This window comes from Gobius niger (assembly GCF_951799975.1).
Source record: "Gobius niger genome assembly, chromosome: 17".
NCBI classification, from domain to species: domain Eukaryota; kingdom Metazoa; phylum Chordata; class Actinopteri; order Gobiiformes; family Gobiidae; genus Gobius; species Gobius niger.
This window is the reverse complement of record NC_136868.1, coordinates 26,523,650-26,541,832: the sequence shown is the minus strand read 5'-3', so window position 1 is coordinate 26,541,832 and position 18,183 is coordinate 26,523,650. Positions and strand designations below refer to the sequence as shown.

The following is an 18,183-nucleotide window of genomic DNA, read 5'->3' as shown; positions in this document are numbered from 1 at the left end:
GGGTTGTCATGCCGAGTCCCGCTCTGTGGAGGTTAGAGCTTCACGGGGAATGGCTGTAATTAAAATCTCTTGAACTCTGGCAGGAAAAAAAGATTGGCTGACTTCAATACTGACAATGGCATAACTGCTGGTAAAGATACAAGTTTTTCATTACAATTGATGGCATGTGTAGGCTATTGGACATTAATGCAAACTGCAACATAGTAGAGTAGTGTTTAGGGATGCTGGTCGTTCCTTATAATAGAGAACGGTCCCGTATTTAGCTGTAAAAATATGAGTCCTGTTTTGAATCAATATGTTCAGCGTGTTTCTGTCACAGAGCTGAGCCTGGTTTCGCAGAGACAGCTGAAAGGAACCTATCTCTCTAAAGGAGCTTTTCCACCAAGCTGGGTGCCGGTGCTGGTTCCAGGCCGGTTCCAGTTTCAGAACCAGTTCTTTCATTTTCCACTGAAAACAAAGTCTGGCTCTTGATTCCAAAAACTGGTGCTAGTTGGGAACCAGTTAAAAGCTGGACCAAAAAACGAGCACCAGTGATGTCAGCGGCTGGGGGTGTGGCTTTCTCTTTGGACAAACAACCAATATTAGTTAGTGCTTAAAACTTCCTGGGGAAGCCAAATTGTTGTTGTTGTTGTTGTTTTGCTGCTCTTTAGCTACAGCCATAACAAGACGGAGCAGTTAGAAAGAAGAAATAGAAATGTTTATGATGATTATTTTTGGTGTATTTTATGTGACAGTTGACTTCCCAAAGCGTTGCTAAGGCAATAGGCACAATGCCAGCTCTCATTTTGGTGGAAAACCAAGTCAGCACAGAACCAACCCAGCACCAGCACCAGCTCTGAATCAGCCCAGAACCAGCTCCAAACCAGGATCTTGGTGGAAAAGCCCTATAAGAGAGCACAGATTCTGGTCATTGTACTCATTTAAATATTTGTGAATACCCAATAAAGAGCCACACCCGCAGGAAGAAAGGAAAGACTTCTCTGTGTTCAACCTGATTAAAAAAAGAAGAAAGAAGAAGATCATATTCCACAATGGGGCTGAAGTTGGTGCCCCATAGATACAGAGTCACAAAAAGACAAGATAGAACACATAAAATTAAAGGCACATGCAGATCTATTTAAGGCTACGAGTTGCTATAAATGTATTAAATTAAAGTATTGAATAAGTTAATAATCTGTTTGAGAGTACAGTATTACAATACAGTACCTACAGTATTAACAAGATTATTTTGGTGTTAATGAAATGGCAGCTGAAGGACTTTAGTATAAAATCCCCACTAAAATAGATGGAATGACAGCCCAGAACATCCAGGCATAAAAATGTACTTACTATTTGTATTTCTAAACTGAATCAATTGATGACCTTAGTTTTTAGGTTCTTTTAGAAAGACACTGTTCAAAGACCTTACGCGTTTCGACGGACTGGGAATGTCTACTTCCGTCCTCATCAGAGGCGTCTCCCGATGTGCCTGATGCGTCTCTTGTTGGGACGTTCTTCTTCCCAGGCGTGGCCACACTGACATAAGCAATAAACCTGTCAGTGTGGCCCCGCCCCGCCGAGTGCTGGTTAGTGGAGAAGAGCGTCCCATGTGTGCGCCAGGGTAAAGGCGCCCTCATCTCTGTTGATGGATCTTACTCCTCGCTTTCTGATCCTCCCAAATGCAGCGCTTGTACTTGTGCTCCTCCGTACCCACGATCCTCGCCCCCTCCCGGTCCATAATGTGGTTTTCCCTTTTGCAGTGGTCTGATATTTGCAGATTTGAGGTTTTCTTGTGTGGCCTTTTGTTTTATTGCTCTGGTTAGCCGTCCCACTGTCTCCTTTTGATGTTCCCATTTGCGTGTATTGAAGGTCCGTCCTGTTTCCCCAATGTATGTTTTATTGCAAGTTTTGCATGGGATTTCGTGAGTCCGTCCAAACGCGTAAGGTATCAAAGCTTTTTTGTTATACCTTGCGTCTTTCTAAAAGAACCATATAACTAATTTGTAAACAAGAAGACATAATGAATGTAATAAAAGAAAAAAAAGTTTTTGATGAGTGCTCCATGGTACCGTGGAAAGTGTCCCATATTTTCCAAAGTCAAAAGTGGCAACCCTAGTTGTGTACAATGACAAGTCAGTCTCTGTAATTGAATGGTTGGCCTCACTGCCTCACAGCTAGACGGTTGATCTATTTAAGAGCTTGTTTGACCTCTTCATGTCTGACTGGGATTCCTTCCGGTGCGGCCGTGCAATTATTCAAATCTGGATAACATTTATGATCAATTTCGATTATCAGCTTAGCGCTTTTTCATCGTCAGGCCTGTAGCTAATCCTGCGGTAGTGACAGCTCATTATTATGGAGTGGAGTTTGGTCTTTAAGGAAAAAAATAGAAACCATTTGGTTATAAATTTCAGCAAAGTTTAGATTCATAAACTGTATTATTGCAAGCCTTTATATGTTTTTGCCCAGCCCTACCTCACTGCGGGGGTACCACATGGGGTACCGTGCAAAATCCAAACCACGGTCTGGAAATAATTATAACCTTTTTGCTGCGAGGTCCCTCCACTAATCCGATTAAAAAGTTAGATTTCAAAGTGCTCAGGGAAGTTTTTTGTCAAATAATTAATGATCCCGCCCTTGTTTTAAACGCTGCGATCCACCAAACCGTTGGAGGTCAGAATTAAGCTGATTATCACGTGAACGTAGCATCGCCGAACGGAGGACATTTGTACGACGTCGCGCTCTTACTCTTTCAGAAAATCAAGACTGCGCTATTGTGCCGGTATTACCCTATTGTCTCTTTGCCCTTCCTGGCTTTCGCATCTCCGGCATGTCCTGTTTCCTGCAACTCCCGCTTCCATTTTGAGTTGCTCTGAGGGATCAGCGCTGGTTTGACGGTTTGATCCTGATTGAAAACGATTGTGTTTGCTTCAGAGCCCGACATGTCAGAGGTGACGCGTGCTTGTCAAATGCATCTGAGAACACTTTCTGGTAGCGATATGGCAAGTTCTGTGTGTGTGTGTGTGTTTTTTTTTTTTTGTTCTTTCTTCATAGGGCTATATCATTTCCGGATTTTGTAAGTTGTATTGATTGGAGCCAGAGGATGTTGCGCTGTAGATGGACGAGCGGTTTATTACGGGACGATTATGGCCTCGTAGAACAGTCCCGAAGTCTATTGGAAACTTTTTCAAATCTCTGCACAAGATGAACGCACACAAGAATCTGTCCCACTCGAACTGAAGATATTTACAATAACATGCTGTGTTTTTTTTGTTGCAACCAGCCACGTGTTCTGTGCTGTTCTGCCTCGCCAAAAGACACAGTGACAGCAGCTTGAATGGATTGGCTGACAAACACTGACTCACCATGATGTTGGGAAATAAAATGGATTGATATTAGTCATATGTGAATACAGTATAACAAGGAACATTCACGACACGTTCTTATGCACACATTTGTTCTTAACGCCTTCTTGGTTTGTGGCATTCACAAAACTTGTTCTTAGCTGAAAACGTTCTTCTGTAAGAGCAAATCCCAACAAAGAACTCTCAGTTCTGTTGACGGTCGTGCTCATGATGGAACCCAAAATTCTGAGTCATATACATTCGTGCATATTGAATCATAATTAATTCCAGAATGTAAGTGTAATTATAATAAATTACAGATACCTTGTTTTTTTCAGGAATAAGCTGGTAATATTTTAGGTTTATTAAAGCCACACTGCGTCGGATTTTACCCAATAAACAAAATTGAAATACAAGCATTTATTTTATGTCAGATATTTTCATCATTGAAAAATACCTCATGAATGTACAAACAAACATGTGCTTTTCCCTGTGCACGACTCAGCTCTCCTAAGACATGACTGTAAGTTTACCGGGAGTGGGTACGTCTCCAGCTCGTCTCCATGGAGATGTCGACTAAAGTCAGCAGAATTTGAGTGTCAAACAGGTTAGGTTCTCATCCAAATGCATTCTTTGACTGAATCATTATATAAATATGCACTCAAGATCCATGATAAGAAACCCAGGCATTATCACCATTGTCAAATACTAAATAAGTATGGAATTCTGAATTTTACAAACCTAATATTCTACTCTAATGTTTGCTTGCTTTTTAAAATTATCCATGGAGTTACTGCACCCCCTCTGAGAAAATGTATAGCTTTATACACTGATAAAATGACTCGAACTACTCGATCAACTTTTAGAGGAGAATGCAGCATCCCAAAATGTAAATCTGCCTTCTCTGTGATCGCAACGGGTCAGTGGAACAAACTGCCAACAGAGATTATTGCAAATACGACATTCAAAAGTTTTGCGCATTTGACTAAAAAATGGCTTCTAGAAAAACAAACTTGCACTCATGATCTGTAACGTCATGTGGGAGCGACCGTTCACCTAGAAAAAGGACCGGTAGAAAATGCTCTAATGTTCCAATCTTGTTTAAATTAAATGTATGTTTTTAATGATGTCAAAATGTATAAATCCATGGTCAAGTATTCAACTACATTTAAAATCAGTTTTTATACTGTAACATCAACCTGCCCAGGGACGACAGGTGGAAATTAGCATCTTTGCTATAACCTGGCACAATGCATCTTTCTTTTTAGTCAATGTTAAATTGTGCACTGTCCCTGTCTAAATAAAAACCATACCACTGCAGAAATGGCATTTTCTGCGTCGAGCTGGTCATTGGAAGCATGTTTTGTACTAATGGTAACAGTACAGTCCAAAATGTTACGCAGTGTGCCTTTAATGGCAAGCAGAGTACCAATGTATTACTGCTAAAACTTGTTTAAGCCACCGCTTCTAAATAGCACTAAAAGCATTGCGCGCTACATTGACGTTATTGGATAAAGACGAGCGTCGGCCTCGATCTTACTACCTTGTGTTTGCAAACACGCGCTCTCCTCATTGAGCTACACCCACGGGAAGAGAAGGAAAAGCTTTTGTGATGTACTGGTTATTTCTATTTAATCATTTAGGAATGCGAGCAAATTCACCTGGTGCCCAATAATAGACAGTGACATATGCTAGTTAGTCCTCACACACACGCGCTTTGAAGTTGACATTCACCTAGAACACAGGGACGAAGGATTTTCCCTACGTAAGAATGAATCTGGCACAGTTTCCTGACACTGCCTTCGTCAGTCTGGATTTTGAATAGTTTTTGAAGAAGATATTCATGAATGAACAAGGCCCAATATGCTTTTTGCCAACACGTTTATTATCTATTTCCAAACATTTAATGCACAATCATGTAGACTGCTATATCAGTAAACATATTAGATTTGAACATGCTTACCTAGGGCTGTGCAATTAATCGAAATTCAATTACGATTTTGATTATTACACTAGACGATCACAAAACTAGCATAATCGAGAAAAAATGATTATCAAGGATGCTCTCCTGCTCGTCCATCCAAAGCGCCAAAAGTCCGTCCCGCACGGTTTCTGTGAGCGTGGCTGATCAGCTGAAATACCAGCGCAGCGTGATAGAACTGTTATTAACATCATACTAATACTTTTTATACCTAACTCTTGAGATAACGCCACTGTTAAGAGCTCACCTTGTGCTGAAAGGAGAACCGCTGTTTAGAAGCCTCACCATGCCCTGGTTTTGTTTAGTAAAAAGTCTAAAACTCTTCTTCAGGAGCAGATCAACGGAGCTCAAAGCAAACTCTTCTATTTCATGCTGCTGTGATGATGGTTTCTGTTCCCTTTGCATTTCACGTGCTAAAGGCTCAGGCTTTGGTCTGACATAAAAACATAAGCGCTGTGTGATGATGTCATCAGGCCATGCGGCTCTGTTGGACAGGTGTGAGGGCTGGCCAGCAGGGGGCAGGTCTATCTCTCAATAGAGGATTAGTTTTGAAACGTGAGCATATTTAATTTTTTTTAATTATTATTCAAAGAAAATGATGTGCATAGTCTTTCTTTTGTTCATAATAATAAACATAAATTAATAAAATAAAGATTTTTTCTTAAGGCAACAAAAATAATCGTTTGAATAATCGTGATTTCAATTATTACTAAAATAATTGTGATTATTATTTTTTCTGTCATCGAGCAGCCCTATGCTTACCTCTTATCTGATGGCTCATGTTTTTGGAATGCTTATACTGTAAATTCAAAGTGTAATTGTCAAGCATGTACTAATGCTGGTTGTTGTCCATTGCACAACCCACAACTGGCCCATAGTTTCTTACTCGTTCTCCGTCAAAAACACATTAAAAAGTATTCACGGATACGTTTTCAACTTAAGGATATGGCTCCTATGATGACGAGTCGAAAAACTTACCACTATGTAATTTCCGAGTGCTTTTCAATTATGTATGTTATAAGAGTGTTATGATGGCGATGTGCTTTCAAGGGAGACCAACAGTACAGTTAAGTCTTAATGCACAATTGAAAGTACCATACTATTTTCCTCCATATGTTCTTGCAGATATTAAACCTTGCAGGCTAAAATTCATGTCATGCAAATCCCCGGAGGGCTGAGTTCTCTTATAATGTGAAGGATTATGTTTTGTGAGAAGTGTCATTATGGTTTCATAGTGACCTGAAGAGCCAACCGATTAGATTTTATAGCAGTATTTGCACGTTTTATGTGGTCGTTTTATGAAGCCCTTATTCACAGCTCATGTGGTGGGATCTTTGTCATCTTGTTAATGGGACACTGTTAAATACTGCCATCTAGTGGAGCTATCAATAAATGTAAACAGGCTTTTCTGACATTCTCCACTGCCCTCTAGTGGTGACTGAAAGCTATTGCGGCGCTAAGGTCAAAGATGCTACATTGAAAGATTGATTTGTGAACGTAGTTGCATTTGTTGAATGAATAATATTGTAATAATAAAGGCTAGATTAATAATAACAAAAATATTGGCCCAGTTCGACCAGCTTGTTGTTATTTTATAAGTTATCAAATGAAATCAAATGAAAGGTTTTGATAGCAGCCATAGAAACATGATAAACAAAACCACAAACATTATGTGGCATGCTGGCAAGTCTTTTCTCAGAAATGTTTGCTATCACAAAATAAAAGGGCAGAGTCACATTAAAGGACACACATGGACCCACTTCATTGGTCTGCAACAAGAAAAAGATGTGTCAAAGCCGCCCTCTAGTGGTCATTCAACACATCTGCATCACCTTGTCCCATAATACACTTTAACTGTGAACGAAATAATACAGGTTGGGGCAATATAACAAAAGTACAAATAAATGTACCCAGTACTATTGTGGCATAATAGTACTGCAGGTTTAATGGGTTGCATCACTTATTATACCCTGATATAAATAACATAAATATCAATGTAGGTTTGTAAATATGAGTATATTGTTGACCAAAAAAAATGCAAAGTGCACTTTCACGGACAAAGTTGTGCTCTCGAAGATTTTGGAAAATATCACTTTTTTTAAAGTAAAATTTGTGACCAGTTCATCTTTTTTTTTTTTTTTTACCTAAGCTGTACTATATTGTCGTCGTAGATGATTTTGTCCGTTGCAGAATCACCTGGCTGGAGGATTAGCCTGTTGTTCATGTTTTAGGTTAATAATGGAACAAGGAGCTCCCGGAGGAACTGAGACACAGAGACAGAAACATACAAACTCCACAAACTGCAAGCTGGATCTGAACTCAGTCAGTCTAAAAAAAAAACACAAAAAAACTGTTACATATAAGCACAGATCCACTGCTTGTTCAGATCAATTGCTTGGCAATATTGGCTTGAGCTCTACATTATCTAACAAGAAGCACTTTCATCAATGCTGATTAACAGAATGGATTTTGGTGATGTCAGAAAAACATGAGATACGCTGCTACAGCATTAAGATTTAACATTTTAGCACTTTAGCTACGTACTTCTTTTTTTTTTTTGACAAAAAGAAAGCCTGCTTCATCCACTGGTTAATATTTCTTAAAAGCAGTTCCAGATTGATATTAATACACTAATATTTTTTTGCACAGTAATTTTAACCTGGCATTTGCAGGTTATGTGTTTCGCTTTGTTCATGCGTGGTGTGATTGTTCCCAAGCTGTCCATGGACTTATAGTGCATTTATTATTTTTTGGGTCGATTTAAATGGAAAATAAACATTTACTCGGAGTAGCCGTTCCTTTATGTTCTGTGGCTGGCCTTGATGCCAAGTTTATAAGTAGAGCGCATACCAATGCTTTTGTTTAACATGAACCAGCACTGCGTCTACCCCTCCCATTTCTCCTCATTGTCTGTCTCTTCAATGAAAAGCAGCAGTGCATTATGGGAGAAACTAGCAACATACATGTGACCTGTGCTTCTTTACAATCTAGTTTTGTTTTCAGTTTTCATTGTTATCTTTCATGTGTCATGCGTCATCGTAGTGATTCATACCCAGACTGAAGGTAGGAAGAACAACTTGCCTGGTCTTGACAGCAGTGCCTCTGGTTGTCACTCAAATGCGGTTTACTGTAACTGCAGACGCGTTGTTGGAGTTCTGCAGAATGGCCTAAGGGTTAGGTCTCTGTGTCATAAGATTGATTCCACGCTTTTGCCTGATTCCACTTCCCCGGAAATAACTTCTTTTTCTTTCTTTTTTAATTCACTGCTTCCTTTTATGGGATAGTGTGAATTTTAGGTGTGGCTAAATGGTGTCTAGACTGGAGAATATGTTGATTTGTTTTGGCAGCAGAAAGCACAATTTATTCCAGTTTCATCAAATCAATGATTGGTCATTTATACATTTGAAATAAATTGGCGCTGTATTTATGGATCACGTTTCATGCACAAGTAAACTCAAAGTCGCACAGTAAGCGCAAGTAGGGTCACCGCTTACAAACGGAGAAGGTAAACATTTCAATAGAATTGTTTTAAGAAGAAGAGCCTTTTATTTTGATAGCATTTAGCCTCTGTTAACTTTAAACTGGTGTTAGCATAACATCTGCACGTAGCTTACCTTCATAGTTTGTCTTTAGCTGCTTCTTTCCTCTAGTATTTGCGTTGGCTCATCTGAATAGATCCATAAACCCCACCAATACACACTATTCGTCATTGCCTTCCCATACAGTGCTGGGTTGAAGCGTGCTAAGTGAACAGTTAAAGGACATTGATCACCCGTTAAGAAGACACAAAATCATTTTTGGATATATGAATCTGTTCTTTGTTATTTTTCTCTGTTATCTGCACAGCACACTATAGACATAAAATGAAAAGCTCTATTGTCTTTTGGGATTTGATGACCACACACTGCCTTCTGTTACATGCCTGCTGGCTTGATTCATGTCCACATTTGAAGGATGGGAAAGGAGTGTTTCAAGATGCAAGCTTGATCAAACATTCTTTGACGTCTGATCATTTATTACTCACAATTCAGTGTTGTTTAAAACTGTTATTTTGGATATTGTGCCATAGAAGATTTTGGCCTGTATCAGGTTCAATAGTCGATTTTACTCCTGGAATTTTCTGATCCGGTGGGAAAAAAAAACTGTGACTGTCTCCTCTCAAACTCCTTTACCAATACTGCACCATTTATTGTATATTATCCAATATACTGTCAACATTCAACTATACCACACACTTTACTTGCTCATTGCCTCATGTATGTCTCCAACCTGTCCAGTATCTAAACCATGGGCACCAGAATCGCCATGCTCACTGGCCCCCCACGAGAATGCCAGATGCCACTTCTCTCCTACTCATCACAGTTAAGGTAGACCTACTCACCACATCTCCCAATGCCACCTTAATAAAACATAAAGGGCCCTTATATTCAAATCAGCCTCTTTTGGGGTCTGTATGTTTTCCATCTTCTAAAGCAGGGTTTCCCAGACTTTTTCACAACTCTTGACCCTACCCTGCTACTTTAGGGCAAGAAAACATTTTTAAAATTGAGTTAATGTATTTAAACAGTTTGTTTTTAAGTGTTTGAATGGATTTCACAAATTATATGCTGTTTTACACAAAAAAACATACAAAAACATTTTTCTTTTTATTTCATTTTGAAAATCATCACCCCCACTCAAGGCCTCGCAACCCCCACTTTGAGAACCACTGTTCTGGAGCATACCTTTAAAGTTGTGTTTTGTTTCACGCAATTTCAAAGGTGTCTAAAATGTTCCTTTCCATTGACCTCCACAGTATGGCTGAGGTTTATATATTCTACTATTTTCATAATTCGTTTTAGTAAAATAGTATAATTGTATCTTTGTGTTGACACTGAGGCTGAGGAAGAAATTGCTTACAATGTTGTTTATATTTAATGGAACGTACTGTGCTGAAATGGTTATGGATATCTTTATCACAACACTGAAGACTTGATATTGCTGGATCTCAAAGACTGCGCAGCCCTACTCCAAAACCCCTTGTCCCAGAAATAACTGGCCAACATCCGAAAATTCTGACCCCAGTCCAGCAATTCCGGTCCACCCTTTACATGTCACTTCACTCCTTGCTCGGCCACAGTCAGAAACACACGCTCTCTCACTCACTCACGCACATGTAGGCTAACACACTGGCGAACCAAAGAGAAGGAAGTATAGAGTCAGTCACTACGGACTCGCAAACTGAGCACTGGGGACACTTCCAATAATGAGACGAGCCGGTCGTGGATGTCCTTGTTTTTGCGACTACTTTTGACAGAATTTTTTTTTTTTTTGGTGGGGGGTGTGTGTGATATGTGTGTGTTGAGTTACATGTGGTGGAATGGCAGCTGGGGGATTTGCTGACTAACTTTTTGGCTATTAAGAATGAATGGTCTATTGCTTTACGGTGCGGTAGAAACTCAACTTTTTCTTGGCAAACTTGTTGTGTGACATGCGGCAGCCCTGTCTTGTTTCATCTTAATCATATATTTTTCTTGGCAAACTTGTTGTGTGGCATGCGGCAGCCTTGTCTTGTTTCATCTTAATCATAAATTCGCACAAAACTAATTTATTGTTGTCTGTTACTACTACTAACATTGTTTTTGACAGCTTGTTGTTTGGCTGTTTGAAAGACCGGCTGTGCAGTCCTGTCTTTTCACTTCATCTTTCTGCTAAATTTGCATCACCTCCATTGTGTTTTTGTCAGAACTGCTCTAATACCCTTGGGTGTGTTTCAGTTGTCTTGTGGCTTGGATGGTGTGTTCATGGAACACACTGTCTGCATGGAAGGATAGTAATTCTTGTTATGACTATGTAGTAGCTTTCTGTGCTAGCAAAATTTCACGGCACAACATTCTTTTATTTTTGTCTTGTACTTTAACTGCTCTTGTGTTTGTTTTGTGGTGATGTTAAGGTCACATTCTACAAACTGTTCGCATTACGATGTTGCTTCGATAGTAGTTTGTGTGAGGAATGAATGCTGTAACTTTTCTGTAGCTAAACTCGCATGACCCATTTCTTTTGTTTATTTACAACCACTACTCCTGGGCGTGTTTGTTTTGTTGTCTTGTGGCTCTGATGGTGTGGTAACGCTGCTGCTGCTGCTGCTGCTGCTACTGCTGCCTCTGCCTCCACTGTGTGCATGTGGGTGCGTTTGATTGCCCTCGCGCTCGTTCCGGGGCCATGTACCGGCGTTCACCCTGCGCCCGGGGAAGAGTGCACTTTGACTTTAGCGAGGAAGTCATCAGGAAGCTCCACGCTGCCAACCACGGTCATGTTAACAGGTTAGCACACTCCCGCAATCCTCCCTGGCTATTTGTGGCAACTGTTATGCTTTCAGAGGTCATCATGGGCTCATATTTAAAATGGATTTAGTCTTGAATAATCAACGATATCCACCCCATCAATATGTGAGGTGAAGGTATTTTAAATGTGAGATGTTGAATATCAAAACTTTAAACCCTTATATATGTATGTAGGCTCTTCTCCGGTCAGACGTGTTCCATATTGTAGCTATTTATTTATTATACCTGGGATGCCTTAAGCTGCAAGAGCGCACAAGCACAAGTTTCACCATATGGGAACATGCCCTTCCTCATTTGAAAGTACCTAGCACAAAGTTGGACTTGATTGGGGACAGTGGCTGCGATTGTGGAAGTATGAGCGCATTTCATGGTCGTTTCCGAACTGGCTTTAGCCGTAAGACCTGGCAACCCCGAGTGTACCTGAGTGGGCTCATTCGACTTTTCGATTTGATATCTGTCCTGGAAACCAAAACAAAACATCCTTTGCCTTATGTAGAGCTTTTTTCTAAGTGTGACTTGTTTAGAACATGTTTGACCCCATATCCGGAGACACAAATAGGCAATGTTTTTAAAAATATGTACATTAAAAACATAGAAACACTCCAAAAAAAATCAATATCTAGATTAGTTTAAATGTCTTAAATTGAGCATCACATTTTTTGATTTTAGTTGTTTTGACTGGTTAAGATTTAGTCGATTTTCTTTCTCTTGTTTTGAGATTCAATACATTTTGTCTTTATTTCAGGTTGATTTTTTTGCCAGTGGGGTCAGAAAACTGCACTTGTCCCATTGGCAGTTTTACTTTCTTATTTCAAGCGAGATGACCTTAGAACTAGTCTGAAATGTCTTCAAACAAGCAAAGTAAACTTGGCCCAATCAGGAAAACAGTCTAAATGAATAAAACAAGATTTATATTCACTATTCAAGTCATTTCAATCCACGCTTGATATTTAGTTTTTTCTACCGTAAGCAGTTATCAGGACCTTTCACCTTTCACATGGGAGGTTTCACAAGTTTTTCTGATCAGGGAGCTGCGTGGATGTTTACGGTTTGATTGTGGACGTTTGATGCAATATCTTTCATCCAAAGTGGAACCATGAATTGTAATAACATGATAATTCTGGTTATTACATAAAAACAGGACTCACCACTTGGCTATAGTCTTGCCGTTGCTCATCATCGCAGTAATCTATGCAGACTTGTGGTTTGGTTTGTGTTTGCATGTGAATACTGCTGCTGCTGTTATCTTTACATGATGGTTTGTGAATGTTTCGAAGGCTTTTGTGAGATGCTTGGTAAGTTTGAGTGAGATTCACGATTCTGTTGAATGGGCTTGAGAATACTTGTGTGTCTTTTCGTCCTGATGTGTCATCTGCAATAACAAGCAGACATCCAGTTTAAAAGGCCAGCTCAAAAATAGTGACACTGAAAGGCCACAGTGGAGATGGCCTTTAGCATCTGTGGCAAATCCGGTCCTGTTTCCAAGCAGAGTTAAACAGATTTTGGATCAGTTTGTATCCGCTGGTGAAGCTGCAAAAATACAATTCCTTTCCTAAAACATATTTGCGAGCGTCTTGGTGATGCATGCATGGATTTCTTATACTTTAAAGGTGTTGTTTACATGCTTTTGTAAAACAAGATTTTCGAACAATGCATTGTAAACATGTCCAGGAGTAGGACTGGGCAGCGAGTTGAATTTTACAGGAATCCTTATCAAATCTATGGTAAATTTCATTCACTGTCTTTTTAATCGATGACTACATCCCCGTGAAGCAGTGACAGCTCATTGTATGGAGAGGACCTTTGACTTAGAAAGAAGAAAATTGTGTTAAATGTCACCGGAGTGGGAGGAACTCACTTGTTGAGTTCCTATTTATTTATTTATTTTGAAACATTTATTTTGAAACATCTCATGGTGAACCGTGTTGGTTAGATTGTGCGTATGTTTGTTCAGAAAAGTGAAAAAAATAAATGGAATCTAAAATGTTCATTTTGGCTAGCCAAACCCTAATGTGGAAAGAGCCAGCTTGATTGATATCAGTACTAAGAACATTAGCACTTATATCCTCCAGTGTTCTCCCATCCAAGGACCAGCCAGGCCCTTCCCTGCTTAGCTTCTGAGGTCTGACGAGGTGGTATGGCCTTTGCTCTGTCCGATTATCAATCAATCAATCAATGGTTTTGTATAGCCCAATATCACAATAGGAGTTTCCTCACACGGCTGCACCGAACATTAACGCAATAAAACAGAGCAATAAATAGAAAAATATAAAGTTCAGGCAAATGAAGTATCCAGGCAAACATAGTGTCCAAATAAGCGTCGGCAGCAGGCGGACGAGTCACATGGGTGTCCCCTGTCCTTAGACTCTCCATCACGACGGGGAAAACGGAGAAACCTCGGGGAGAACCACAAAAGGAGAGATCCACTCCCATGGACGGACAGGCTATAGACCCAGGGCTGATGGGAGTCCCTGAGCAGACGGGCCAGGATTGCAGACTGTCCAGTCCTCAGATTCCAGAATGCAGGGTTCCTCCGTTCAGCCGGGTTCCTCCGTTCAGCCGGGTTCCTCCGTTCAGCCGGGTTCCTCCGTTCAGCCGGGTTCCTCCGTTCAGCCGGGTTCCTCCGTTCAGCCGTGTTCCTCCGTTCAGCCGGGTTCCTCCGTTCAGCCGGGTTCCTCCGTTCGGTCTAGACAGGCACTCCCGAGGGGGAGCAATTGTCATTGGTTATTAGGTATGGCCTTTAATCAAGCACAACACAAATCCATTCAATATTTAGTTTTGAAAAATGTTATGTGTGTTTGTTGTTACTTATTTGGTTAGGACAGTGCATGTCTCATGCATGTAAACAAGCCACACCGGATTGTAGCCTTGGACTAATTTCCATCCGTCGTCCCCCATTGCGCATCAGAAACACACTCTCATTCATCGTGGCCTATTGTACATGTTTTTAGTAGTAGGGGAAACCGAAGTGCCTGGAGAAAACCTACACAGACACGGGGAGAACATGCAAACTCCACACAGGCCCCGTCCAGGTGGGAATCGAACCCGGGACCTTCTAGCTGTGAAGCATAAGCGCTAACCGCTGTACTACCGTGCCGCCGTGTTAGTGTAGCAGCTCCTTGTGTTTTTTCCTCATGGCTGCGTAGTTAATTAGTATCTATTTGGCCCAAACTACTTTTGACTTGGTTCCAAACAGTGGAGTCTCGTGGGTTTGTGAACCCACAAACACCACGAGATTTCAGCTTGCAGGCAATCCAGGCCCAATCCAAGAGCCTTAACATTTGATACAAGACTGAACTTTGAAAATGCCAGAACCCCATGCAACATGTTTGGTCTAAACTGCATGTTTATCAGGATTTATACATGACAATATATTTTGTTATTATAACCTAAATTGACTGGTGCTATTGATTTGCTTATTTCAATTTGATTGCAGTTCATTGCACTGGGTGGATTGAATGCCTATTTGGTCAGGAAGCTATGACGTGCATATTACCAAATCTGAAAGCCAGCATGCTGCCAGATGAGCTGTCTTTTCTGTTCAAACAAACACCCAAATGCACTGAGTCCCATTTCTCAAAGAGTGGACATTGCAATTCTGCGTTCTTCCCAGCACATCCGTAACTGCAGGCCATGAGCATGAAAGGCTGGGGTGGTGAAAGCAGGACATGGGCAGTCCACGTGCACGCCGCTGATGAGTGTGCACGTCACTCTGAAAGCTGTAGAGACCCGAGGAGGTGGAAATAGACCAGGGTGGAAAACTAGGCTGGGTCTCACCTCTCGAGGCTAGTTGCATTGCCATTTCATTTGGGATACAGGAGAAACGGGGCATTAAAACATTCAATATCATAACAAGAGAGAGTGACACTGGTTCAATAGGCAAAGCTTCGCCCTCTAACTTGAAGCTAATCGGTTCGCTTGAAGGGCATAAGTCCGAAGTCTTCACCAGCATTGTCTGTCCTTGTCACTGTAATGTGGCTTGTTGTATCAGAAAGGCATAAAGTGTTTGACTGCTTTTTGTGGCAAAAATAGAACATTTGAGCAGCTACTTTTAGAAAGATCACATCTGTGTCTGAAAATGAAAATTCCAATAGCTTTAAGGAAGTTATGTTTTAACCCAAAGCATGGATTGTGGACAAAGAATTTATGCTAAAGGTATTTTTCAATGTTAGAAAGAATATTTGATAGAAGACTGAAATAAGAAGTGCTAAACTAATACAAGAACCACAGGCTTTTCAGAGCATGTTTGTCGAGGTCTATAGAAATGGTGTTTTATATAAGAAAAGGATATGTTATTGTTTCCAAAGGATTACGATTGCCCTATACCAGATGTATAGTATAGTATGGAGCTGGCTCTTATTGTAGCTAGAATATTTTTACTGCACGCATTTTGGAATACAGCTCCATCCTCACATCCAATGAAGAGGACCTTGCAATTAGGACCTCAAATATTAGAGGTGACTGTGACCTCTCATGGTGAAAAAGTCAGGGGTCCAAATCTTGGCACTGATGTTGTTTCCTTGGGCAGGACACTTCGGCCACCTTCCTCCAGTGTGTGCGTGCATTGGTGTATGAGTGAGAGTGTTAATGGGTGAGGGATTCCTTGCAGTAAAAGAGCTTTGAGTGCTAATGTAGGTGGGAAACCGCTATATAAGCTACAGTAAAAGCCATTACCTTTAGCGTTAGTCTTTTTAAAGAAAACATTCATGACATTTGATATGGTAATGGCTTAGACCAGGTCATGTTTTCGGTTTGTTTTGAAACATTGCATTGTGTGTGACACACAAACATCCCCGAGGCAAAATGTTGACGTGGCACGGAAACCGTTCGGTTAATTTGGCTAATAGTGGCTAAACATAGCATGAGAACCAAAGTGACCTAAGTGCGAAACGCTTAGTCAGTGAGTCAAACTGTCTCGACTCACAGCAAATGTGTGTTTCTGCAGCCACGTGTTGCGAACAATAGTCAAGGTGAGAAGTGCACACAGATAAGAGCAGATTTGAGCTGCTAATAATTACTATATAACCTTTTGATAAGATTTGTTATTGTCATACATTAAGAGAGTCCCAAAGGAAAGGTCTAGTTTGCGCTTCCTTTTTTTTTTTCTCCTGTTGTTGTTCTTGCACATATTCGTCCGAGTACCTTTCCCGTTAATAAACCTGGAGACTAGACTCTGCGTGATTGAGCGTATCCTGTGGAAAGTCCTGAAGTCGCGTACTCGAGGTGAACACATAGGCCTCTGTACCGTGGTCACCGGCCTCCAATGAGACGCCGCTTGGCTTAATTACCTCCTGCTTCCCCGCATTCACGGACATTGTATCGCTCCGATGCATGGGCTGTCTGACCAGTCCGCTGCTCCCGTTTGCATGTCCAGGGAGTGGTCTTGACATGTCCTGCTCACATCATGTGCTCCAAGAGAAGGGCTCAGCCAGTGTTTGAACAGTGACCCGGATTACTGCTGCACAATAACTGATCTCAGTGCCCATATAAGATCGTAATATTCTAAGTTTGTCGTGATGATTACAATGGAAAGGGTTATAATGGACTGCGTAATCGAATCAAACTCTCTATTTGGATAGTTTCAAGGACGACAACTATTTAGGCAGTACAACATCCTCTACAAACAGCAAAATGTCCCGTCACCTATCATTCTGAAATGTTTGTGTAAGCTCTCAGTCGAAGAGGAGTTTTCCATCATACACAAGCGTTGCTAAGTTTTCGTCTATTAGTAGTTTAAAGTCTCAAAGTTTAAATGATACAAATGTGATAGATTGATGTAAAGTAAGTAATATTTTTTTTTTTTTCAAAGTCCCTCCATTCGCTGATCTCAGCAACTAATCAGAATCTTTGGTGCCATCTCTTTGACCAATGAGACAAGCTTTCCTGTCAACCGGCCAATGAGATCCACTCAGGAGAGAAAGGGAAAGGAAAATTCACTCTCTCCCTTTTCTTATATGACTCTGACTAGTCTGGGAGCAACGGAAAACTAGTTTGCAAGTGTGTATTGTAATACTAGTTGTCAGTACGACGTTAGCACTGACTGCCCTGTGTCACGTTTAAAAAAAAATGCCTGGCAAAGAAGAAAATAAAAAAATCCCCTTGCACCGTGAAGCCAGATCACTTCACCAGACACCGTGCAACTGCAACATAATCTTGTACGTATTTTCTCCATCACTTAGACATTTCGCTTATTTGCCCGATTATAAAATTGACGCACATTGTAAAATCACTGTCATGTGCAAAAGACGACATAGCAGTCTGTGTAAGGGCAGAATTATTTACTGCCTTAATACACTTAAGTGCAGATCTTTGTCTCCTTCGCCTTCTATGGCCGTATTGTGTGCCCTCACACTCCCCTCTCCGCTGTAGGCTGGAGTAATAGCAGTAATAGCAGTGTGCTGTGCCTGCTTGCCCCTGGGTGGAGTTGGGTACAGTCTTCTTGCGGTTCCTCGCTGTTTTCATTTGTGGTGCCTTTTCCTGACTGTATAATGTGTTGTTATGGAGATGAATACACAGAAATATGGGGCTGGGACCTGTGTGCTTGTAAGGGCAACAC

The 18,183-nt window shown here is 40.8% G+C and overlaps 1 protein-coding gene across 3 annotated transcripts in view; it reads left to right on the top strand.

Moving 5' to 3' along the window:
- Positions 1-18,183, top strand: part of pde4ba (phosphodiesterase 4B, cAMP-specific a) — a 221,403-nt gene that overhangs the window by 112,840 nt on the left and 90,380 nt on the right. The window contains exon 1 of one of the 3 annotated variants that reach the window (XM_079575597.1): positions 11,258-11,606. The exons of the other annotated variants lie outside the window; for them this stretch is intronic. Coding sequence (XP_079431723.1) covers positions 11,506-11,606 — 101 coding nt within the window. The 5' untranslated portion in view covers positions 11,258-11,505. Of the gene's footprint in view, positions 1-11,257; positions 11,607-18,183 lie in introns of those variants that run through there. 3 annotated transcript variants of the gene reach the window in all.